The sequence below is a fragment of the Helianthus annuus genome, chromosome 11 (assembly GCF_002127325.2).
Source record: "Helianthus annuus cultivar XRQ/B chromosome 11, HanXRQr2.0-SUNRISE, whole genome shotgun sequence".
NCBI classification, from domain to species: Eukaryota; Viridiplantae; Streptophyta; class Magnoliopsida; order Asterales; family Asteraceae; genus Helianthus; species Helianthus annuus.
In genome coordinates, this window is record NC_035443.2 from 159028156 (window position 1) to 159055523 (window position 27368).

The 27368-nt window shown below is 36.3% G+C and overlaps 1 protein-coding gene and 2 long non-coding RNA genes across 6 annotated transcripts; 2 read left to right on the forward strand and 1 right to left on the reverse strand.

Moving 5' to 3' along the window:
* Nucleotides 1-2448: 2448 nt before the first annotated feature.
* On the reverse strand, nucleotides 2449-4029 carry LOC110887241 (cysteine proteinase inhibitor B-like). The gene is made up of 2 exons (XM_022135000.2): nucleotides 3850-4029; nucleotides 2449-2900 (listed from the first exon to the last, which is right to left on the reverse strand). Exons 1-2 carry the CDS (start codon nucleotides 3981-3983, stop codon nucleotides 2648-2650), a joined length of 387 nt encoding a protein of 128 aa, XP_021990692.1. The 5' UTR covers nucleotides 3984-4029; the 3' UTR covers nucleotides 2449-2647.
* Nucleotides 4030-6224: 2195 nt separating this feature from the next.
* Nucleotides 6225-9547, forward strand: LOC110890859. Of its 4 annotated transcripts, XR_004872669.1 has the most exons (8): nucleotides 6225-6425; nucleotides 6497-6604; nucleotides 7330-7996; nucleotides 8089-8293; nucleotides 8592-8639; nucleotides 8723-8972; nucleotides 9094-9204; nucleotides 9290-9547. It is a non-coding gene; the product is annotated as an uncharacterized LOC110890859 (long non-coding RNA). The 4 variants fall into 4 exon arrangements; XR_004872667.1 differs by having other exon boundaries at nucleotides 8723-9204; XR_004872668.1 differs by having other exon boundaries at nucleotides 6512-6604; nucleotides 8723-9204.
* Nucleotides 9548-20778: 11231 nt separating this feature from the next.
* LOC110890858 lies at nucleotides 20779-22166 on the forward strand. The gene is made up of 2 exons (XR_002564828.2): nucleotides 20779-20885; nucleotides 20980-22166. It is a non-coding gene; the product is annotated as an uncharacterized LOC110890858 (long non-coding RNA).
* Nucleotides 22167-27368: the final 5202 nt, after the last annotated feature.

A 27368-nucleotide genomic window follows, 5' to 3' on the forward strand; every position in this document is an offset into this window, starting at 1 on the left:
AAACCAACCTAAATCAATTTTTTTACCACACCCACCACTCTCAAACTCACACCACCACTCTCAAACTCACAAATCTTTCAAATACAACACAAAATGGATTCCAAGTTTCCGTTTCTTTCTACCCTACCCGACTTTCCCGACGATGGAGATGCATCGTCAAGCGATGGTAGCTTAATTTTCTTCCAAAATCTCATCCAACAAACGGAGCTACTAGACACGGCATCGTCTAGTAAAAAAAAAGTTGTCCGTCGAGATCGTGAGGGAGGCCATGAGATACTCATGGCCGATTATTTTGTTGAAAATCCAAAATTTAATGCCGATACTTTTCGTCACAGATTTCGTATGTCCAAGTCTTTGTTCCTAAAAATTGTTAGTGACGTGGAAGCGTATGACGAGTGGTTTAAGAGGGCTTAGACGGGAGAATGAAGAAAAGTTTCACGCCGTTGCAAAAGGTTACTTCGGCGATTAAACAACTTGCAACCGGTAACCCACCAGACGAAAACGACGAGTATTTAAATATGTCTGAAAGGACCTCTCGTGAGTGCCTTGAATATTTCTGCGAGACGGTCTGTAAAAGGTATGCCGGTGAATTCCTACGTAGACCAACGAGCCACGACGTTGCGCTATTGTATCAGGCTCATGAGGAGAGGCATCACCTACCTGGTATGTTGGGTAGTCTGGATTGTACACACTTCGTCTGGAGAATGTGCCCCACAGAATTGCGTGGACAATACATGAGAGGTGATCATCAATACCCGACGGTTATGTTAGAAGCGGTGGCGTCTCAAGATTTGTGGATTTGGCATGCTTTTTGTGGCCGCGGGTTCACAAAACGACATCAACGTGCTGCAACAATCTCCATTATTTCTTGCTCAACGAAACGGAACGGCGCCAAATTGTCCATTTCAAGTGAACAACCACTTATACAAACGCGGGTATTATCTTACTGATGGGATCTACCCTACCTGGTCCGTGTTTGTGAAGTCTTTTCCATATCCTCACGACCCGAATGAAAAAAAGTTCAAGAGGCAACACGAGGCCGCAAGAAAAGATGTGGAACGGGCGTTTGGTGTGTTAAAGGCGAAGTGGGGAATACTAAATCGTCCAATGCGTTCGAAAACGGTGAGAAAGATAAGGTTCATCGTGTATACGTGCCTTATTTTACACAACATGATTATAAAAGACGACGGAAGGGCGATAGCACCGGTACATATTCAAGATCCTCCAGTCGAACCCGTCTTCGATGATACAGCTTATAGCGAGCTCATTGACGAAGACACGCATTGGAGACTAAAACACGATCTCGTTGAGCATCTCGGAAGTTTGGATCTGCCTCACCTTGAAGTGAGTTCGGACGACGAGTAGTTTGTTTTTATATTTTTCTAGTTTGAATGTAATTTTTATTTTTCTAGTTTGAATGTATTTTTTATTTTTCTACTTTGAATGTAATTTTTATTTTCCAAGGTTGTTTTTTTTTAATTTAATGAAATGTCTTTTATTTATTTTTTATTTTTATTAATATTTTTTTAATTTATAAACATGCATAATTTTACAAAAAAAAAAAAAAAAAAACCCAAGTCCCCTAAGAGGGGAGTGCCGCCATCAAAATAGGGTGTTAGGGGAGTTTAAGAGGGGAGTTGACGTGGCACTAGCTGATTGGTGGTGCGTAAGAGAGGGGACTCCCCTCTTAGGGGAGTGCCCCTTACACCCTTATGTTTAAAATTTTTCAAAACAAATATACTAAAAACTAACTAGATCCCATCCATCATTTCTTACCCCCTTTTATTTTGAAAAATTGCTATAAAAATGGTGGATTAGATATGAGAGGTTTTTTAAGTACAAAAAACGATAAATGTAATAAAATAAGTGTTTATGAGTAAGATAAAAATAAAAATGGTGAATGAGATATGAAAGTTTTTTTTTTTTTTAAATTATAGGAACTTTTGAAAAGTATGCATTTGAATTAAATTATAGGTTAGAAAATGATGAAGAGGATGCGAGTGCTCTAAACAAAGATGAATCAAATCCACCACGGTTTGTTTGCTTATCATCCAAGAGTTCAATCTTTTGCTTTCGGGTCCTAGGGACATTGCATAGATTATGATCACGCATAGATAGAAAATGGTGCCCAAAACTTATTACAATTCTTTGGCATTTTTCCTCTAATATATCATATTCTCTAATATTAGTTGGATAAATCAACAAATACAGAAAGTGATGCAGAATGATCTTTTAGTTTGAATTCTAATAGTTTATTTTGTGTTTTATATTTGATTTATTAGTTTATTAGTGTTTATCTTTAAAGCTAGGGTCTTGTATAAAAATTGTTTCTTGGTAAACTTTTATAGTAGTTTTTAGTTTGATAATTGTAAAAGGAAAACCTTTATGATTTCTTGAAACCATTTAGTTTTTGAAACTTTTGATTTAATCATTGAGTTATTGGAGTCATTTGATTGCGTTTCAACCTCCATTAATTATAAAGTTTCAACCTTCAAGTTTATTGAACATTCTATTTGCCCCTTCACATATTACATTACCGGAACTACAACAAACCAAAGCCAAAACCAAAACCAAAACCGCAAAATGCTCATCACACCATATAGGCATACACATCATCGCAAAATTTTATTACAATTCCGGCCACTCATCAAACCGGTCGCAAAACCCCCTGTGACGGCCCGAACTTCACCAACTGCTTCGAACGAAGCCACGGTTTCACCACCACAACCGACTCAAACACCTTCGGATCTCCACTCTTCGTTAACGCCTCGATCTTCATGTAATACTTCATCCCTGACACCACCTGCTGCTCCGCCTCCACCACTCGCGAAAACCTTAAACCTCCTTCGTCATTCGCGGTTGTGCTCCGCGGCAAGCGGTTGTACTCATCCACTGAATACCTATTAGAGAATATATTGTTAGCGTACGTTTATTATATTAGTCATATTTTTCAACAAATTTTTGCACCTAAAATGCTATATAACCATACACTTGCAACGATTTAAAACCACACTATTATAAACACATACATCGTACTAATAGACCATTTACGTACCATTTCGTCATGGATTTTCTAACAAGACCACTAGAGAATACATGGTTTTTATAAGGCAAAAGATCAAATACAAATACCTGTAACGTATAAAATGTACGAACTGGAGGTTTTGCTGAAAAACACTGTGTCATTTTCGTAATTATTTACTTCTAGAATAATTATCAAAATTACCCTACAAATGATCTTGTAAGGTAATTTTGATATTATATCATAATTTTTTAAAATGATCTTGTAGGGTAATTTTTTAGTGTATCATAATTACTCCACAAATAATCTTGTAAGTTAATTTTGATCTTGTAGGGTAATACTATAGAGTATCATAATTACTCTACAAATGATCTTGTAGGGTAACTTTGAATTGTATATTGTTTGATAAACTAATAAAGTAATTTTAATACACTTTTAGAGTAATTTTGATGTACCATACAAGATCAAAATTACTCTACATGATCATTTATAGGGTAATTTTGATAATTACTCTACGAGTAAATAATTACAAAAATGTCACCACGTTTTTTTTAACCTTTTCATGTTTTTCATACGTCGTTTTTGTATGATAAGGCTATTTATACGGGAACTTTTCCCGTTTTTATAATATGTTCTAACTACGATAATAATATACTTGTAAATCGTAACAATATATCCTCTAATAATAATACCACTAGAGAATTATCCTCTAATAATAAGACTACTAGAGACTACATAGTTTATTATAGTATCTTCTAACAACAATATATACACATAAACCAACAATATATACTCATAAACCGTAACAATATATTCTCTAATAATACCTCCCGATCTCCTGAATCATCTTGTTCGTTTTGACATGGTCAACCTTGGTCCTCGCTCCTAACATTCCATTAGCTACAAAGCACGAAATCAAAATCACAATTGCAAAGGTAACTAGTGTTGAGAGATTTGCCATCGTAAAATCTGTAAATTAATTGTTTGTTGTGGATATTTCATATTTGGGATGTGCGAGTGGATGGTTATGTAGACGAATAAATCGGTTGACACGTAGCTAAAACACCGGTGTGGCAGCACCAACGGTGTGCCGCGTTTCGAAGAGATATTGGGGAAGACGACAAGTAGGTTTTGTCCATATTGCATGCATTAATTTCTATTTTTTAATTATTTGTTTTTTTTTGGATTTGTTGTGAGTTGGTTCAATAATTGGATTGATGTTTGTCGTAATTCATTTTTGAAAATCGTGTTATGGGTTTGGTTTTGAAGATATATTTGGCTACTTTAATTAATAATAATAATGAAAATTCTTGGCATGTTGTTACGGGGATTTAGTTGGTGTTGGTTTAGTTTCTTATTGTATCTGTATCATATTGATACTCGATATAGCAATCGAAAGTGAATATCCAGTAAATAAAGTTGTGATATGGCCAAAACGATATCAACACGTATTTTATATCGATCGAAGATCATATAAACGAATACCGTACTAGTTATGGTAATACCGATACCCAAGACCTACAAGTTCGGTTCTTATTACAGCTTACGATACAAAAAAAACATTATATTTTGAAAACAACTCTGTTTATTTAGGTCGAGAAAAGAAAATATAGCGCAACTGCATATTCAAGTATTTTAAAAAGTTAGCTTGTTCGTCATGGTAAAGAACAAAACAATCAATTTTATATGACCTTTCGGTTTTGAACAAAATTTGTCGAAATATAGATAAAAATAAATATGTCACAAGGGTATAGTCATAATTTTATAAAGCATTTTACATTATTCGAGTAATGGAAACTGTAATCGTCGTTACTTTATAAAAAAATTGAGGTAGCCTTGATAACATTTACTTTTGTGCTTTGATTACTTATATATTACTACTTATATTTTGAAAACAACTCTGTTTATATAGGCCGAGAAAAGAAAATATAGCGCAACGACATATTCAAGTATTTTAAAAAAAGTTAGCTTGTTTGTCATGGTAAAGAACAAAAAAAATCCATTTATTTGACCTTTCGGTTTTGAACAAAATTTGTCAAAATATAGATAAAATAAACATATCACAACGGTATAGTCATAATTTTATAAAGCATTACATTACATTATTCGAGTAATGGAAACTGTAATCGTCGTTACTTTATAAAAAATTTGAGGTAGCCTTGATAACATTTACTTTTGTGCTTTGATTACTTGTATATTACTACTTACAACCGACTATGAACTGTAATCTATACTATACTAGGTTCTCACCAGCAAATACTCACGAGTTAGGATATTTAAATTTTATTATACACAACCAGGGGCGAAGTATAGAAGGGGCGGGAGGGGGCGCCACTACTAGAAAATACACCTATCTTGACACGCGAACCATGACACACGCTCATTTCATGACATTAAGAAGCGTGTGTCAAGAAAAAAATGTCATGCTTTACAAAATTCAATAAATTTATGACACACTTTTTTGTGTGTTATCTTTTTAGTGTCATTAAAAAAAACAAGACTATTTTATGACATTCCAAAGCATGTGTCAAGAAAATAATGTCATTGTTTACAAAATTCAATAAATTTATGACACTTTTTTTTTGTGTCATCGTTTCAACGTCATAAAAAAGAAACAAGACCATTTTATGACATTTCAAAGCGTGTGTCAAGAAAAAATGACATGGTTCACAAAATTCAACAAATTGCGACACTTTTTTTATGTGTCATCTTTTTAGCATCATAAAAAACATTATATTTTCTAAACTAAAAGTACTTGTGAAATCCCTCGTGCGTTACGCCGAATATTCGATCCGTATTAATTCAGTTCGTTACAATACTCGTGTGATACTGACATTCAGTATAGCGACCACAATATATGACCAAAACGATATCGAAGCATATTTTACATCGAGCAAAAACCATATCGATAATACAAAAACCGAAACTGATGTTGAAATCGATTCGTCAATCACAAACATATAACTATTAAAATAATAGGTAACTTGAATAATGTGTCAATAAAAGGAGTAAGAGATTACTTTTAATAAAAAAAATATCTTATTTACATATATTAATATTAATATTAATATTAATATCTATTAATAATCCAAGCTAAAATAATAGTGACACACAAGAGGTGTCACCACTCAATTAGGCCACGTTTTGAGAAGCCAGATGTATGGCTTCTATCAACCCACTTGCCACGCATTCAAAAAAAACCCACCGCCTACTCCATTGTTTAAAAACTCATCGCACATGAAAAATAGGGTTTGATAACCAGAGACTAGAGAAACTGAAGAGATGGGAGACAAACCGTAGACTCTCCGGCGTCGATACAGGGGATCCGCCGCACATCGCTCACCGACGTCGACATGACAGAGGGGATCCGCCGTGCGTGGCGGCTCTCTGGCGTCCACAACAGGTTATTTATTCTTATATCTATTTCACTTACTGTTGGTTAACTGTTTGTTAATTAATATCTGTTAGTAACAGAATGGAAATGAACAGTTGTGCCTGCTGAATCACATGTCTACCACCGTTGTATGTTCGCCGGTCTTCACCAACAACAGCGACACCAGTTGACAGTTACCGAGTTTTCAGGTATGATGTCTCTGTTCTTCTTCGCTATGTGTTTGCTTTCTTAAACGGCCTATGATCTGAACAGGTATGGGTTCTCTGGTGACGGGGATGTCTCGCCGGAGAAGATCGTTTTGAATGTTTTCGTTCCCCGCGTTGTTTGATATCAAAGATAGATTCAAATGAATCTAATTTTAGTTTTTACATATAAAAATAGGCACATCAAGTATTTGTATAAATGTTCGTGAAACAAACAATGGTAAAACCCTATCAAACATTTGCACAAGCACACCAAAAATGATTTATTGTCAATATTGAAGGATATGTGAATAATCTCCAGTTCTTTGTGTGTTTTGCTGCTATTATTTATGTAGGCTAGGGTTTTTAGCAATTTTAAGATTTCCGGTTTTCGTTTTGATGTAAATCTTGTGGTTCAAATTTGCGGCAATTTTGACCTATATATGAAGTGTGTCAAATGAATGAAAGATGAATACCTAAAAGGGGAATCATTTGCCAGCCGAATAATATAGTGTTGTTAATTGTTAAAGGATTTGTTTTCATCATATTTTTCTTAATAATGTGCGTAGATTGCTCTTCATTTTGGGAGATATATCATTACCATAATGAGCACTAGAGTTGCTTTGTTAATTGGCTTCAGTTGTCAGGACTGATGATCTATTTTTTTACTTGCTAAAGATTTTGTTTTTAAGCAATATTGACTAATTAGCCCCTAAAAATGTTGACTGAAGGTGGAGATGGTCAAATGAATGATTTAGTTTACATTACAGTACAACCTTTGCAATGAACCTTGGTATACCCTTTTCTTTTCTCTTTCTTTTATTGACCCGTTACATATTTACAGATCTATATTCTTTCAGTATCTCACGATCTTGTCAACTAGGGGTGCGCATAAACCGTTAAATCCGACTAAATTGCCCTGACCACAGTAAATTTGCTGGTTCAGGCGATTTAAAGAACTGAGTTTTGACGGTTCAGCTACGGTTTGGAACTTGGAACCAGTCATTTAATCTATATTATTGTTACCTTTTCATTTTTGGAGTATGTAGTTATGTATATGTAATATGTATAATATTTATGAACACTCTTTATTGTTATAAAATAATTTAATACAAGCTAAAGGTCGTGGAAAAATGGAAAAACCATTCAAACCACTAAAACCGAGCCCTTTGCCTTTTTCGAAAACCGTAGTTTGCGGTTGGGCCCAGAATTTTCATCAAAATAGGCCAAATTAGAGTGCACAAATCGTTTTTTTAGAACCTACAACCGGGTAGGAACCGGGTCCGGGTTTAGTCAACAAAGTCAAGAACTGGGTAGGGTAGGTCTGAAGAAGCCTGTATTTACCTCTGCTCGATTGAAAAAGGGTGAAGTTTTGTACCTGGAAAGTCCTACACAAAGGTACCACGCCAGTATCATGTTGTACTGTAACGTGACTAACGTCTAACTGAACTGAATCAATAACAAGTTTTTTCGTGTGTGTTTTTGTGAAGGTTTGAGCTTTGTTTTAATGGAGAGAAGATGGTGAAGTCGGGAAATGAAACGAATACGAATGGCGTTGACAGTGATAATAACAACAATAACAATAACAGTAATAACAATATGATGGATGTATTCAGATGGTCTTTGTGTAAGAAGCCTCTTCCTCAGACGCTTATGTGCTCCATCGGCACCCCTTTGCCGCCTGAACATCTAAAGGTATAATCTTTCATTTCGTTCCATTTCCGTTTGATTCCATTCCGGGTTTGAATAGTCATATAGTTTTTTTGCTTGGTTTAAAAAAGTGTGCCTGGGGTGATCAGGAAAGCGCTCCAGGGCCTTGAGGCGATGCTTCATGCACACATGGGTCAAAATTGCTTCACGCACCGGTCGATGATGGCTGTGAATTAGTTGCCAGAGTTTTATACTTAACTGATGATGTTGAATATTTCTTTGGATGAGTGTAGCTTATTGGGTCGATTTGATGCATGACGGTGTTTGATGTGCTGTTATCCAGGGACGGTCAGGTGGTGTCAAAGTAACATAATTTAGAGTAATTTTGCAGGTTTGTTTTGAATGAGTTAACCTAGAATCAAATGTTGAGTTTTTTTTTTTTTTTTACTTTTTCTCGGCTTTGATTTTTTACAGCTCATTTCTCAATCCGGTTGGCATGCTTCAGTTATGCTTCATACTACACTTTATCTATGGTGTCGAGGCTTCTGTTTGTGGCGTTCTCACCGTTATCGCCGTTCAGATGTCATCGTCATCGGTCGTTTGGGTAATTTATATATGGTGTCTAGGCTTCTTTTGTAGCGTTCTTATTTATGATTTCATTACGTGCGATGTCGAGGATCAAGGCAAATATGAGATTGCTGATTCACATAAAGAAGCTGAAAAGGTTGATTTTATCATTTGGAAATAATGTCTATTTATATACACGTGCAGGTGGTGTCTATTTATATGAATTAAAATAATTAGATGATAAATAGTGTTAATTAAGCAACTTTAAAGTGTTTTAGAAAGGGGATGAGTACTTGTCATACAAAGAGACCTGGGATTGCAAGCTAGAGTTGTTGGTGAATTGCTCCAACCTGGTGGCCACATAAAATTGATGCAACTGGATTTAGAAGGTATGTAAGCTACCAACACATACATAAATGTGCATATGTAATAAGGTGGTGATTATAATTTAAGTGTTGGTTGTTTTTTTCCCAGATTGTGTAGAGAACATAGATGCTCAAAAGAAGATGTTTTTACAATGACGATTTGTCCAGCAGATTACAGTTGCATTCTGTAACGGAATATACAAAAACGAACTGCCACAAAATTTTATGCGATTCAACGCTTATTGTGTAGAATATAAGAGCAAATGATGTTTTTAATTAGATCACATAATGTAAACCACCACTACAAGAACAATCTTCAATGATGATTTAGCAATTCAATTGACTTGAATGGTTTTCCGAAGCAAAACTATTAGTTACATGTTATCAAACTGAAAACTATTCGGCTTAACGTGCCGCAACGCGCGCATGGCATAAAACTAGTTCATTTGAAAAAACTTTAGAATAAATAAGTTTAACAGACACGTCATCAATCCCGATTTCATATCATGTTTCCTATCTTGTCCATTCCATTCAAATATTAAATAGGGTTTGATTTTTTATTAGACAAAGTGTTGTGCAATGGTGTTAATTCCACATCATCATTGCCACCTCACCGTTTTCATTCTCCCCAACACCTTGTTAATGGAATGTCATTCATCCTTTATCCATTGTCATCGCCATTCCATTAACGGGTGAAGGGGTCTTGCATGTGGGCGAAGTGCTCTCCAACCAATCACACGTTTCTTTAATTATTTTAGTTATTCCATTGTATCCAGTTATTAAGTGTTTAGTTATTGTTCAAATTTTTATGTGATAGTGATCTGGCAGTGAAGGGGTATGGTCCCAAAAAGCCGCGCAGACCATTCAGATCGCGCGCTGGACCATACTCCTTATTCAACGAACTGATCAATCTTAGACTCGCGCGGGTTACTTAAACAAAGACTGACCTCGCGCGAGGTCCAAACAAGAGAGAACATCAGTTTCAGCACTTAGCATTCTGAATAAGAGCCTTCAGCACTTATAACCCTGCGCGGGCTAGTTACGTGCTCAGCAAGGGTCGCGCAGGAGTTAGAGTGCAAGGCCACTTCAGAGAGTACACAAGGTACAAGTGGCAGAAGAAAGAGCCAATCAGCGTCCACCAGGCTGTATTCTATCGTGCTCCACGATCGTCTGACGTGCAGGAGACAATAAGTACACAAGGACGCCTACGTGGCACCAATCAGGGGGCGGCGACACCTGCCCTATGATCTCCACTTACCTGCTGATGGCAGAGGGACAACAAGGCCGACAACAGGGACACGTGGCTCAAATCATGGTGTGCCAGCACCGGAGATCTTCTAGAAGGCACTAACGGTCGATACCAGTGAGACAAGAAGGATATTCTCTATTGTCGCCTTCCGACCCAAGGCCCATCAGCCCATCTCTTCTTACACCTCTCCTGCCAGAAATAGAGACCTTCATGCACAGGTTAATGAATTCTGCTCTCTTCACTCTCACTCTTAACATACTTATTGCCTCAAAACAGATACTTATTCTCACGCCGGAGTCTGGTTAAGAGGGAAACCCCCCATATTCCCTTCTTAACAAGCTAACGGTGTTCTGTTTTGCAGGGAGATCGGATCATTACGGAGCTCAAAAAAGCTAAAGAAGATTAACCCTCATGTTTAAAACATAAACCAAGCTAATTAATGTAGGTCCCTCGCGGATGAGGTTAAACCTTAACCTTGTTATGTTAACACACTAGCAAGTGCGGAATCCAAGCTAGAGTGCAAACCGAGATGAAACAAGCACAAACACAATACACACAATATTCACCGATTAACACCACTTGTATTAATACGAATGAAAGGTTCGGTTACAAGCTCAATGTTTACAAATCTGTTTTGCAAACTCTCTAAGTGTGTGTGTGTTCTTGACAGAATACTCTCTATCTCTCGAGTCTTTCTGTCTGTCTTGAGTGTCTGTCTCAATGAAATGAACACACTACACGGGTATAAATACCCAACACTGGTCGTCTGGTCGAAGGATCAGAATGTCTGGCCGAAAGATCATCTATCGACCAGAAACCCACCGAAGGATCCACATATCCCTCGAAGGATGGTATATCCTTCGAGGTCCATCTGTATCTATCGAAAGTTATCCTTCGAGCTCATCGAAGGATCTAAACTATCCTTCGATGAGACATCCTTCGACACAGACAAGTGTTACAAACCATGTGTTAACTGTTTGGCCAAGTCAAACCAAGAGGATGGTTGACTTGGTCAAACTTACATCCAAACACATAGTAACAAACCTAAGACGTAACCAGACTAACAAAAGACATCGTTTTGTATCATGACGAAATACAGACAAAGTACAGACATAAGTGCACCAACAAACTCCCCCTTGGCCGTAGCTTTGTCTTGATTTTCGTGTCTTCAAGTCTCTGACGTCCTTTCAAGTCTTCAATGTCGGAGGATCTTCAAAGTCTTCAAGTCTTGAAAGCAGAAAGTGTATCAACAAACTCCCCGTTTCATGTAGAAAGTATGTTGACAAACTCCCCCTTAACATAAGCTCCCCCTTGAGTTATGCTCGTGAAAAACTTGATCCTTATAGCTTGAGATCCTTGTGGTGTTGATGATGGTCAGCGGCAACTCGATCATTTTCATCTTTTGAGGGCCTTCACGTCGTGTCTTCATTCCGAAGCTTGTCATCGACTATGTTCTCCTAGCCTTTAGAATCTGCACATGCAAGAAATCTAAACGCGTAATGAGAACAACTGCTTGGAATATAGTTAGCATAAACAAATGACACACGAATGACCATGTTTCAATCAAACACCGTCCGACAGTTTGAAAGTTTAATAAATTTGTCAATTTTAGTTTCTAACTTTCAAAACTTGCAAATTTCGACCGTTTATGAAGATTTAGTCAATTCGGTTTTCGTTCAGGTTGCAGGTAACGAAGACTCGAGTTCCAACATCGTACGATCGAAAATAAAATAGAAATAAAATCTTTTTGGCTTTTATAAAGTTTATATTAAAACTCACTTAAAATCTTTTTGGTATTTTTAATATTTCGAAATGTAAAAACTGAAAGCAGTAAATAAATATATATACAGACATTCTTTTTGCGAGTTTCGAGGGTAAGAGAATCATATCAGTGTACGGTCAAGCCAAAACACTCTTGTTGTTCAGTTAGTTAACATTAAGATAAGCATCCTATAACAATTATCGGTATTGTTGTCCAGTTAAACCCAACTTATCAGATGTAATCATGGCGAGAGGATACGTTAAGGTATGATTTATACTTACCGACCGGTGTTCATCCACATCACGACACATTCCCGTATCAAGGTATGCACGAGGATTCATCTTACCGGTAAGTATACCGATTATCATCTGTTTGACCGTATATGATGTGAGATTCTCACTTATTTTGATTTGAAAACAAGCCCTATGTGATAGAATCACTTATTGATGAGGAACTTGATTTTCATATGCATGAGGGCACAGGAGCAAGTCCGTGAACAGGTCAGTACTTCCGTACAGCAGAGAGACGAACTTGACTCCCGGATAAATGTGATATTTTATCACTTATTTGTTTGGACATGTGATTGTTTATCACTTATTGAGGTCGAATGCAGTATGTATATGTACACGTATGTATAGTATCATGGAAGATCTAGACTTGCGTCCCCGTTATTTTTCGGTAAAAGATACAACCATGATACCCAGATGATAAGCAGCATAAAGACCGAATATCTCAGAACCTCGGCAATCTATCAAACGAAATTTCGGTACTAAGACCATATGCCAATGAATGGTTCCCACCTGATCTTCAGTCGATTTAAGTATATATCACCCTGCACACTTTAAAATGATTGTGAGCCTACCGATACATCTTATATAGAGCTGCTTATCGTTTTTCATTTAAGGTTTAAAGAGGTTTGGATAGACCACTGATGTACTATCATTTTCTCTTTTGCTCGCCAGGAAACTCATTTTTGTTTTTGTATTGTTTTTGTGTTTTTGAAGTTTTTCGATATTTTTGGATTTTCAGATTTTGGATTTACTCCCCCTAAAATCAATAAACTAAGACAAATTTAAAAGACACAAAAATATTTACAAAAATGATTTTCCGATGTTGGTTTACTCTAGCTTGACCTTAATGCCGTTTACCAAAATTAAGTTTTTATCAGAAAGATTTATCGAATTTTGGAAAAATCAGTTGGCACGTCGGTAAGCGGTGCGGACCATGACAACATTGACGAGTTTCATAAAGAAACAATCACGTGTGAGGTGATATTCGAGATCAACGTGTCAGGTCAAGGAGTGCTGTATGAGATGATAATAATTCATAAAGCAGCTTAAATATCGACAAACATAAGAGAGATTAGAAGTTCAAAACCGTATCCTGCAACTGCTTCGTGCATTGCAAGGATTCTGAGTGCTCTCCCAAACTGGATATCCATCCGGTGTGGATTTCAAGGTCGAATTTGCAGCTACTGAGAAATCTCTTGACAGCAACTAGATCATAAACCTCCGGGTCCGGCTGGTCTTCCATATTCCACCAGCGAAGGTCTTTGTCTTTCTCTTTCAGAAGTAGTGTGCGGATGTTCAATCCACGCCAAGGCACACATTTCCTTCAATCACACCGCGAAGAAATGTACACTACACGTCCATTTTGTTGATTTTAAACTTCAGACGTTGTGCAGGTGCGTACATTGCATTGGAATCTTTCCTGAGGACCCGATCAAAAACCATAACAACCAAATTTTGGCACTTTCTTCATCTGATCGAATTTTGCAACTTCATTCAACCGCATTCTTTTATCAGACATTTTTGTCTTCTTTTCTTTTTCCCTTTCTCCACCAATGGCAACAACATTCTCCTAGTTTGTAACAATATTTCGGAGCTTTATGTCGCCAATCTTGTGCATGGACGCTCCACTATCAACAATCCTAAGACTATCAATAGTTCCTCCTGGAACATCCTGCACACTCATTCAGAGATTAGTTGGAGAGGGGGACCCAAGCCTTTGTGGACTTGGGTCGTCCTTGATCATCAAGGAAGGTGATCTCAATCACTTGATGATTAGGAAAAAGAACTTGTGGTGCTCCCCCTGATTGAATTACCTGCTTTTGCCTCCAAGCTGTTTGTCGTTTACCAGTATTTGAATTTATTGTTTTAGCATTTACTGGTTTTACAGTTTCAGGTTTTGCTTATGCAGGTTTTTCTTCTTTGACCTCTGATTTTAAGGCCTTTTCAATTACCTTTTGATTCTTTTGTTTTAACTTCTTTTCCCTTTCTTTCAAGACACGTGGATCTTGTTTCGGGGAAACTGGTTGTTTTTGGTAATTGACTTCTTGGGGAGCACTCGTTTTTGCCTTCAACTTTTGCAGGTATGGGCAGTATCTTACAATGTGCCCAATTGTGCCACATTCAAAGCATGTTCTCCGCTCTACAAACCTCGGAGCAGCATGTTGATGACCAGACGGAGAACCAGACAATGAACTTTGTGATCTAGATGTGCTTGGACCTAAGTCACATCCATTGGTGTGTTGGGTATAATTGTTCTGATCATTTCGTTTTAAAATTCTAACTTGTTTTATAAAATCAATGTTAGATTTATCCTGAAATGTTTCAAGTTTATCTGTACCCTTGGATCCAACAAAGTTCACTTTCGGTTCTCGTTTCTTAACAGGAGCTCTTTTGTTTTGCACCTTTTGCTGTTGAACTTTAGGTTGCTCAACCTTAGATTGTTGAACTTTCGGTGCATGAACATTTTTGTTCTGAGCTTTCTTTCCCTGTACCTGATCCTTACCCTTTCCTGAATTGACTTGTTGTTTTCGCTCAACTGGTAGTTTTTGGTTTCCGTATTGTTTTCTAATTTGTTCACACGCAATTGGATCACATTGAGTGACTGTTACTTTGCCACTCTTGTTCCCCAAAAACTTATCAGTGCATCCTTCAAAAATTTGCTCAATTAAATCTTGATTTACATTTTTAATTGGAAAATCTTTGTTAGAATAGATTTTGTTATCTCCTTTGAGCGTAAACAACAAGTTATTCCCTTCAGGGCTAACTACAAGGGATTCCATTGCTTTTGACATTTCAGTCTTACTCGGTTTCACTGGTGGATCACACAGGATGTGATTCTCGATTGGAATATCTGTTGTAACCGAGTTAGACTGTTGTTTCACAATTTCTTCAGATTCATCGTCCGAAGAATCAACATCCTCAATAATGGGAGGACTCTGTTCCTTAACACACGATGAATCTGTCACATTCTCAGATTCTGATTGACCCGAGGATGATGTACCAGTTGTGAACCCGAGGCCTGCTGCAAAGTCATCTAGACCGAGTGGCACAGTAGGTTCAAAACGGGGCATATCCTCGTCATCAGGCAATTTGGAGTAATTGTGATTCATTGGGGGAGGACATGAGTTGAATCCAATACATTTTGTATCCCCCTTTTTCTTTTGAACATCAATGATGTGATCCAATACATAGCGGGAATTGGAATAGCTTTCCAATTTCTGCTTGATTGTCTCACATTCACATCGAGCTGTTGCTAACTCTACCATTTGCTTTTCAATTGTGTCAATAAGATTATTGTTAGCATGTTGTTTTCGCAAAACAGCCTTTTGTAATTCTGAAACATCATGTCTTAATGACGCAATTGTTTCTTTAAATTCCTTTTCATTTCTGGTTAAAAACAAGTTAGCTTCGGTTGCTTTAGAAAGATCTACAATCAATTCTTGATTGTGTTTCTGTGTGATTTCAAACTGACTTTCCTTTTCTGCATATTTTAAACACTTTGCACATTCAACAGCAACAGAAATAGAGTCAGAATTAGTATCACATACCTGAGAAGTTTGACCTTCTACGTGAGCCATAAAGGCTGTATGAAAAGAAAAAGATCCATCTTCAGAGAAAAACTTAGCAAGCTTCTCGGAAGTTCCAGCAGATTTCTGGCAGAGAATAGATCTCCTCTTGCATAATGCTTCAGCTTCAGCCAAAAGCTCATCAACTTCCAAATCTAAAGCATCACTTGATAAATTACCAGCATCACGTGATTCCCCATTCATGCTCCCACTATAACCCGAACTATCTTCATCTTCTGAAGATTCACCAGCAGACACGGGTTCTACTACCTTCTCAACCACTTTAGCATAGCATGCTGTTCCACCATTTCCTCCTTCTCCAAGCTGAAGGTTCCAGTTACAGATTTCATCAGCTTGAACAACCAATCCTCTGTGGGAATTAGTGTTTGTGGATCCAGATGCATTTCCTCCAACAGGAACTATTGATCTAACAGTATTGTTGTTCTGTTGCTGTTGTGGCTGTCCTTGATTCCTGAAGGGATTCTGATTTCCTTGCTTAGATGGCTTTTGACACTCCCGCTTGAAGTGGCCCTTTTCACCACAATTAAAGCAAGTGACAACATTCTTATCAAAACCATACTTGGTGTTGTTGTTGCTTTCCAAGTTGGTTCTCCCCGTCCTTTCCATAAACTCCTTTGCTCTTCGGATTGCACTAGCAAGAGCCCATTTGATATCCATCATTTCAAACTCTTCTTTATCCACTTGCTGATAATCTTTATTGGTTAGATTGATATTCCCAATCTGACCTGCAACTAATCCACAATAAGCACTAACCAAGGTATTCAACATCTCCATATGCTCCTTGGCTACTTCGACAGTGACTTTTGAAAAGTTGGAAGTGTCTAATCTGACTGTGTTCGGATTGGAAGTGGCTTGAAAGTTTGAAGAGCTTCCATAAAACCCTTGCTGTTGCGGTTGCACATACTGTTGTTGAGCAGAAGAATCTGGTCTTGAATACATCTTCGTGTATGCTGACGGATCAAACTGATTAGTTGTGGAAGGTCCGGTGTTTGAGATGAAAGCTGTTTGAAGCTTCGCGTGTTGAGAAGCTGGTTTTTCTCCACTGATACCTCCTGCAATCCCAAAGTACATCTCTGGATTTTGAGGAGTTAGTGTTCTTTTTGCCTTAAGCTTTTCTTCCACGTCCTTGTTCTCCAATTTTTGAATTAACTCATAAACGGTGATTGTGTCTAGAACACCATTTTCTTTGAGAATTTCAAGAAAACTGCTCCACTTTGCTGGTAAGCTATCAGCGAATCTCTGCACCATTTCTCGTGGAGTGGCAGTGACTTTAAAGGCAAACATCTCGCTCAACAAGTGATGGAACCTTGTAGATAACTCTGCCAAAGTCTCATTCTCCATACACGTGAATCCTTCAAACTCTTTCTTCAGTAATTCTTGCTTGATCTTTCTAGATTGAGCATTTCCTTCACATCTTAACGTGAGCATATCCCACAAGCTTTTAGTGGTCGTGCAGTAAACAAACTGGTGGTAAATGTCTCTGTGAAGAGCTTGTGTGAGAATCATGAATGCTTTCTTTTCTAACTCATATTTCTTCTTATCATCATTAGACATAGTGCTGTAAGTTTCTGGATTAGATCCTGCAACTTCCAACTCATTTTCAAATGGAGTGAAGAAGCACATCCATAGATCTTGACCTTGCCCCTGAACATAAGTTCTCAGCCTTTCTTTCCACCATCCCCAATCATTGATGTGATTTAGCTTTGGCGGTTTTGTGCTTGTACCAGTTTCAATGTCGTTCTGCATCATTGCTTGAATGCTGCTGCTTTGATTTGTGACCAATGCCCATTGATTTGCAGTTATCATTGCAGCTTGAGGTGGGGCAATACCTCGCATCCATGCAGTTTTGTCGAAATCTGATGTAGATTGCGTAGCTGATGATTGTGGAGTCAAAGTTGTTGTAGTCCACGCGGATGGATCCCACTGACCGTTTGTTCCCATTTTATAAAAATTAATATATTAAGTGAAAATTAATTTAAAATTTGAAAAATTAATTTTCACAAACTATGTTAAAAACTTGAATGATAACAAACAGCCGAAAGATCCTGGATCGAAAGACCTGAAAAACACAACTGTTAAACTTAAACAGATAAGGATCGAAAGATAACACTTGTTCGAAGGATCAACAGTGTTCGAAAGATCACTGTTGAATTTCGAACAATGACTTCGAAAGATTCTCCAAGACGAAGGATCCTTATCTTTCGAATAGTAACAGTAGCTCGAACGATATATCCTTCGAAAAGATTCCTTGGCTCGAAAGATAACTCACAGACTTCGAAAGATGTTCAAAGGATGGGTATCTGTCGAACCTCCTTGATCGAAAGATGATCTTTCGACTTCGAAGGATATCTTTCGAACACAACTGACACACTGACACAAAGTAGACAGGTTGGTGAAAAGGTGATGGGGTTGGTAGACAACTTTCGGCAGAAAGTATGTTCAGACCTCAACTTTCTACCAACTCAGATTTGACTTTTAAAATATTGCCCAAAAAGGAAGCTTCTTATCCAGAAACCGGTCACCGGAGTAAGCCGGAATTTTGGCCGGAAATTACCAAACCTTTTAGAACAAGATTTTAAGTTACCCAAACCTTCCCTTAACACACCCGGTTAGTTTAGAACACGTTTTTACGTCTAGAAATGCGAGAAAACACTAAAAACGGGTGCTAAACCAAGTGTTCAAACACTCCAAAGTCTTGTAAAAACTCGGTTTTAACAAGGAAAAGAGCCTTAGCTCTGATACCACTTGTAGGTCCCTCGCGGATGAGGTTAAACCTTAACCTTGTTATGTTAACACACTAGCAAGTGCGGAATCCAAGCTAGAGTGCAAAACGAGATGAAACAAGCACAAACACAATACACACAATATTCACCGATTAACACCACTTGTATTAATACGAATGAAAGGTTCGGTTACAAGCTCAATGTTTACAAATCTGTTTTGCAAACTCTCTAAGTGTGTGTGTGTTCTTGACAGAATACTCTCTATCTCTCGAGTCTTTCTGTCTGTCTTGAGTGTCTGTCTCAATGAAATGAACACACTACACGGGTATAAATACCCAACACTGGTCGTCTGGTCGAAGGATCAGAATGTCTGGCCGAAAGATCATCTATCGACCAGAAACCCACCGAAGGATCCACATATCCCTCGAAGGATGGTATATCCTTCGAGGTCCATCTGTATCTATCGAAAGTTATCCTTCGAGCTCATCGAAGGATCTAAACTATCCTTCGATGAGACATCCTTCGACACAGACAAGTGTTACAAACCATGTGTTAACTGTTTGGCCAAGTCAAACCAAGAGGATGGTTGACTTGGTCAAACTTACATCCAAACACATAGTAACAAACCTAAGACGTAACCAGACTAACAAAAGACATCGTTTTATATCATGACGAAATACAGACAAAGTACAGACATAAGTGCACCAACAATTAATCGTAAAATTAGCACCGTCTTTCTTCAAGCAATGATGCGACAATAATTTAATTAATGGAAGTTGTGATTTTGAGAATCAAAATTACATCAAAGACTTCTTATTGGAAAAGGCATTTAGTTACCATAACTATAATAATATATTAAAAGATATTATGACTTTAGTTACCATAACTATAATATATTAAAAAATATTATGACTTGACACATCATTAAAGTAACTCGGCACGTAAGTTGGTAAATGATAAATATGGTTCTTTAAGACATGTATGATCTATTTAGCATATTATAATCTACTATGATTCATCACATACAATTAAGACCCAACATGACTATTAAGACCCACTAAAACATATATGATCTATTAATTGCACATTATGATCTATTATGACTTACTACATCCTGTTATAACCCTTTAGATCCAATATGAAGTCAAACATGGTGCATTAGGAGGTGTTATGGTACGATTCACTAGGTTGTTTGCAAGAACTAGGGTTTGTGGGGAACCTTGTGTCGCCCCTGTGTTTAGTTCGACCAGACACACACACATAAGTGTGTGTTTGGGTTTTTGATTTTTGTTTTATAAAAACCAAGTTTCCAACTTAACACCTTTGGTCCCCCTGTGTTTGGTTATTTATTCCTAGTTAGTTTACCTTTGTTTATTTTAAATCTTTAAAATTTATTATAAAGTTTTATATTTTCGGGGTGTTACAGTATGACACCATTTTCACAATAAAGTATAGGGAGAGAAAATAAATAATAATGTTTTCAATAATTATAAATAATATTACTTTAGATAATTCTTATAATTTTATATATTTATTTATGACTGAACTATCTTTTTTAAAAACCTATAATATATTTATTTAGAGTAAATTGCTAAAATCGTTCCTGAGGTTTGGGCATGTTTGCGATTTTCATCAAAAACAACCTTATTGTATCATACAGTCCTTCATTTTTTGGATTTTTTACCATTTTCATCCAAACGTCTTACTCCTTTGTCAAAATCATCCCTGAGAAAAATAGGGATAAACAAATGATACCGAACAACATTTATCCCAACTTGTGATTAAAAAAATAATTAATGTTGAGAAAAATTATAAAGAAAATAATAATTATTATAATATTAAAATAATAAAAGTGCTAAAAAACTATATATTATTATAATAATAAAAGTAATATTTATTAGGTTGGTTTTTAAATATAAACAATAAACAATATACAATGCTAAAATTATTAGAAATTTTGATTTCCATATCAAAAGTTTTCTAATTTCCCTCCTATGCTCACTAATTAATTCAAAAATTTTATAGTTCCCTCCTATACGCACAAATTAATTCAAGTTTCTTCAAGAATCAAGACTTCACACCTGCTACTTCAATGTAAACTCATACCCGTCTACTGGTTCATCCGCTATTTCATCAAATTTTCTATTCGTTTTCTAAATTTTGGTGTTTATTAGCGTTTTAATTGCAGGAAGATATAAACTTGCTGAAGAAAGATGCTCGAAATACTTCGTTGGAATTAATCCCCACGGTTGTCTCATGAACGGAGACCTCCGACGTCTCTTGCTACTTTCAGTTTCAACCAGACGGCCTTCCTTTTGTCAGTGTTCTTTCCGTCGGTTAACTGTTCGACGAAATGACAATTAGAAACTTTTTTAAAAAATTAGGGTTTTTATTTTTTCAGTTTCGAAATACTCCGAGTTCATAAATCAAATGACAAAATTGTTTATATGATAAGAAATCACATACAGTTTTAATGGTTGTTCTTGATTTGCTATAACTGAATTAGTTGGGTGTTTTTTATTGTTTATTTATTTATTTTTTTTTAAGGTGAAGGTGCTAAATGATTCAAGTCCTATTATCGGACCATAATATTTCTGAGTCTTTTGTCAATACTTTGTCCTTTCTGCTTTTCCATACAGGGGAGTTCATATTTCCATACAGGGGAGTTCATAAAACATTGCTTTTCTATACAGGTGAGTTCATAAAACATAATTATATATGGTTTTCAACCACATTAATCTTTCATTTTTTTGTGTCAGATTTTATATAACTAAATCTAGTGCAGTGTTAATGAAGGATATCTAAGTAGGGGTGAGCAAAAGGAAAAACCCGACCCTACCCGACCATTACCCGACCCGACCCGAGAACCGATCAAACATAAAATATAGAACCGATTCACTACCCTAAATATAGGGTCGGTTCCGGTCCATAGGTCAAAGTCGGGTTTCACCATGAAAAGAACCGCGAACCGACCCGACCCTATTTTATATGAAAAATTGGAACCGATCTAAATACCTAGGTACTTAGGTTCGGGTCGGGTTGGGTATTTTTCGGTTCGATTCTCGGTTATTTTCAGTCCGGACCTAAACTTGCTCACCCCTATATCTAAGATGCACAATTTCGAGCGTTGCAACACCAATACTGTTCTAGTGCAACATTAGAGAATTTCTATGTTTGGGATCTTGGTTTACTTCAATGCCCCTCAGGTTAGTCTTGAAATTAAATATCCAAACAAATTCTTAAATTTATAGATTCCATTTGTGTTGTGATTTTCGTTTCTGGCTAATGATTCCATTTCATGTCAGTAATTGTTTGATACTGGACAAAATATGAGAAGGAGATCCTTAGCGGGTCAAGTAAACTTCTAACTGAAGATTTTTTTTTTTTTTAAGAAAGAACAAACAATTCTTATGTATTGAGGTATGTGTTTCTATTTTCTATTTTGCCAACTCTTGTTATACGTCAAGTTTTGGGATCCAAGGGACATGGTATACTTATTGAGTTCTAAATAGTTTTAGTCACAAAACTTGATATATGGACTTATGTGACATGATATGCATATTGAGTACGAAATAGTTTAGGGACATGAAATTATGCATGTTGTTATATATCCAAACAAATGCTTAAATTCATATATTAGGATTAAATTGTGATTTTTACGATTTACTTTATTTAATTGTTGTCTCAGGTTGGGAAAGAAGTAGAAGAATACTCGGCTGGATATGGATGGCATTCGCGAAGATTGGTCGACTTATGCACTTACCTCTATTTTTAAGTGACAAATCGTATTTTAGGTGTTGACGATGTATTGATAAATAATTCTTTTTTTTTGTTAACGTTGAAATATTTGTAGTATACTTGACAAATGATTATGTAATGGATTGTTTTGGTTTATATATATATGTGTGTGTGTATTTGTTTTATAAAAAAGATTTATTGTTTTTGTTATTATATATGTATCCAGGGCAAATTAGTAATTCTATAAAAATAAATTTGAACAATTAAAAGCATGACACGCGTAAATGAATGTCATACGTATGTGTCATAAATGCTTGTCATGAACGTGTGTCATTAAAAATTGTCATAAAATGAGTGTCATTAAATGTATGTCATAAATGTGTGTCATAAAAACATGACACACAAATGCATGTCATGTTAATTTTATGACCCCTCAATCAACGACATTGCGTGTCATAATTACCGTTTTATGACGCACAATGTGTGTCAAGAAATGTGTATTTTCTAGTAGTGCGCCCAACCCCTCGAACTTTTCGCTCAGTAGTGTTACATATGTAGATTTCGTATAGAAATTTTTGGGTATATACGTTTTCGACCCCCCCGGTTCTATAGAAATTTTTGGGTATATACGTTTTCAACCCCTCGTCATTCGGGTCAAGCTTCGCCACTGAACACAACGGTATATATATATATATATATTTAAAAAATAAATAATGTGCAACAAATAATTACACATACATTCGACTATAACTTCAAAATATTAGAAGGTTAACTTACTGTTGGTTCTAGACGAACCGCTTACAATCCATGTAAAACAGACAATAAAGTAAGATTCTATTTGGTTCATAGCACTATGGGTATTGTATGGATTTCTAAGCACAACTCTTTAGGTGGGTGTATACGATACACATGTTTTTAGATAACAACCACATTCCATCAAAGACCCATACTCCTAAAGTCCTGTTAAAAATATATAATGGGTGTACCTATTGGCACATCAATGTGTTTATTGGCACACTAAACCCTAATTGAATTAGGGTTTACCTACGGTGCGTATAGGGGTTTATACGCAGCGGATAGGGTTACACCTATATGCTGCGTATAGAGCTATACGCAACGTAGGTAAAGCATGGATCTCAGTGCCTGATCAGCAATCATTGCACAGAAAACAAGGGTTTATATATGCTGCGTATAGATCTATACACAGCGTATATAAACCATCTGAACTTTTGGGGTCATTTTGGTGGGTTTGAAGCATCAGTTTTTCACAAAGTTTATATACGCTGCGTATAGAGCTATACACACCGTATATAAAGGTCAGAAAATGTCCTTTATACCCTTGTGTTGTGTCATTTTTGTTTCACACGTTGCGTAGGGATATATACATAGCGTATATAAAGCTCCAGTTTTGTATTTTTTTTGGGTATTCCATTGTTTATTTATAAAAAAAATTAATTGTGTGTATTTTGGGGTATTTCCATATTTATTTAAAAAAAACAATATTATTGGTAAATAATACAAGTATAAATTATAAAAATTTAAAATAATACCAATATTACGAATTATAAAAATTAAAAATAATACAAATATAATGAATTACAAGACCTACAGGGAACCTATACGACACTTATACTATACACTATACGATACGATACGATACGATACGATACTATACGATATGATATAACACCCGTATAGGCCTATAGGTGTGGTTTAGGTCCCATATTAACCTTGTATAAGCCTATAAGTGCGATATCGTATCGTATAGGTGTGGTTTAGGTCCCGTATTGACCTCGTATAAGCCTATAAGTGTGATATCGTATCGTATCGCTGTAGTATAGACCACGTATTGACCTCGTATAAGCCTATAAGTGTGATATCATATCGTATAACGTAGTATATGTCACGTATTGACCTCGTATAAGCCTATAAGTGTGATATCGTATCGTATAGCGTAGTATATGTCCCGTATAGGCCTATAGGTGTGGCTTATGTCCCGTATAGGCCTATAGGTGTGATTTAGGTCCCGTATAGGCCTATATGCATATATAAGACCTATAGGAAACCTATACGAGACTTATACTACAATGTACGATACGATACTATACTATACGATACGATATAACACCCGTATAGGCCCATAAGTGTGGTTTAGGTCCCGTATAGGCCAATATGCATATACAAAGACCTATAGGAAACCTATACGAGACTTATACTACACTATACAATACGATACTATACAATACGATATAACACCCGTATAGGCCTATATGTGTGGTTTAGGTCCCGTATACGCCTATAGGTGTGGTTTAGGTCCCGTATAGGCCTATATGCATATACAAGACCTATAGGAAACCTATACGAGACTTATACTACACTATACGATACGATACGATATAACACCCGTATAGGCATATATGCATATACAAAGACCTATAGGAAACCTATACGAGACTTATACTACACTATACTATACGATACGATACGATACTATATCATACGATATAACACCCATATACGCCTATAGGTGTGGTTTAGGTCCCGTATAGGCCTATAGGTATGGTTTAGGTCCCGTATAGGCCTATAGGTGTGGTTTAGGTCCCGTATAAGCCTATAGGCATATACAAGACCTATAGGAAACCTATACGAGACTTATATTATACACTATACGATATGATACGATACGATATAAGACCCGTAAAAGCCTATATGCAGATACAAGACCTATATGAGACTTATACGAGGTTTATATGGGACTTATACTATACGATACGATACTTAAAAATCTTTTTTTAAATAAACCCTTTATATACGTTGCGTATAGGCCTATACACGACGTATATAAAGGGTTAAAAAGATAATTTTACCACAGGTTTGGGGTTAAAAATTAAAACTACCCTTTATATACGCTGTGTATAGAGCTATACGCAACGTATATAAAGGTCAGAAAATGTCCTTTATACCCTTGTGTTGAGGCTATACGAAGCCAAATACAAGGGTAGTTGTGTCATTTTTGTTTCATACGCTGCGTAGGGATCTATACGCAGCGTATATAAAGCTCCATTTTTGTGTATTCCTTTGTTTATTTATAAAAAAAATTAATTGTGTGTATTTTGGGGTATTTCCATGTTTATTTATAAAAAAACAATATTATTGGTAAATAATACAAATATAAATTATAAAATTAAAAATAATACAAATATTATGAATTATAAAAATTAAAAATAATACAAATATTATGAATTACAAGACCTACAGGGAACCTATACGAGACTTATACTATACACTATACGATACGATACTATACGATACGTTATAACACCCGTATAGGCCTATAGGTGTGGTTTAGGTCCCATATTGACCTCGTATAAGCCTATAAGTGTGATATCGTATCGTATAGGCGTGGTTTAGGTCCTGTATTGACCTCGTATAAGCATATAAGTGTGATATCATATCGTATAGGTGTAGTATAGGTCACGTATTGACCTCGTATAAGCAAACAAGTGTGATATCGTATCGTATAGCGTAGTATATGTCACGTATTGACCTCGTACAAGCCTATATGTGTGATATTGTATCGTATAGCGTAGTATATGTCCTGTATAGGCCTATAGGTGTGGTTTAGGTCCCGTATAGGCCTATAGGTGTGGCTTAGGTCCCGTATAGGCCTATATGCATATACAAGACCTATAGGAAACCTATACGAGACTTAAACTACACTATACGATATGATATGATACGATACGATACTATACGATACGATATAACAGCCGTATAGGCCTATAGGTGTGGTTTAGGTTCCGTATAGGCCTATATGCATATACAATGACCTATAGGAAACCTATACGAGACTTATACTACACTATACGATACGATACGATACGATACGATACGATACGATACGATACGATACGATACAATACGATATGATACGATACTATACTATACGATATAACACCCGTATAGGCCTATAGGTGTGGTTTAGGTCCCGTATTGACCTCATATAAGCCTATAAGTGAGATATTGTATCATATAGGTGTGGTTTAGGTCCCGTGTTGACCTCGTATAAGCCTATAAGTGTGATATCGTATCGTATAGGTGTAGTATAGGTCACGTATTGACCTCGTATAAGCCTATAAGTGTGATATCGTATCGTATAGCGTAGATGTAGTATTTAAAAATAATTAACGGTATGATATTTAAACCTATAAGCCTATAGATGTAGTATTTAAAAAAATTAACGGTATGATATTTAAACGTTTATAGCATTCGAACCGCACTAGACATGGTATAATAATTTAATTTAAACGCTAACAATATAATATATTCGAACCGCATATACGTTTTCCAAAACAATTTAACGGTATATAATATTATTGGTATAACATTAACGGTTATATATTTTAAGCGATTTAACGTTGGAGCCGGGTGAGAATTTATACCACAAATACATCAAAATAGCAAAAAAAAATTTTGATGGGTTATATACCCTGAGTATAGCTCTATACGCAGCGTATATAAACCCTTGTTTTCTGTGCAATGATTGCTGATAAAGCTCTGAAATCCATGGTTTATATACTCTGAGTATAGCTCAATACGCAGCGTATAGAGGTAACCCTATACGCTGCGTATAGGTCTATACGCAGCGTAGGTAAACCCTAAGTGTGCAGATAGCCAACCAAGGTGTACAGATAGTGTGAGCCTATATTATACAACCAGTTTTATATTTTATAAAATGTTTTCTAATATTTTTATTTGCTTAAATGAGGTATCGATGGTATGGACTTATGCAAGTGGGCTTTAAGTTGAAATGTGTTGGTTAAAGATAAAAGGCAGATG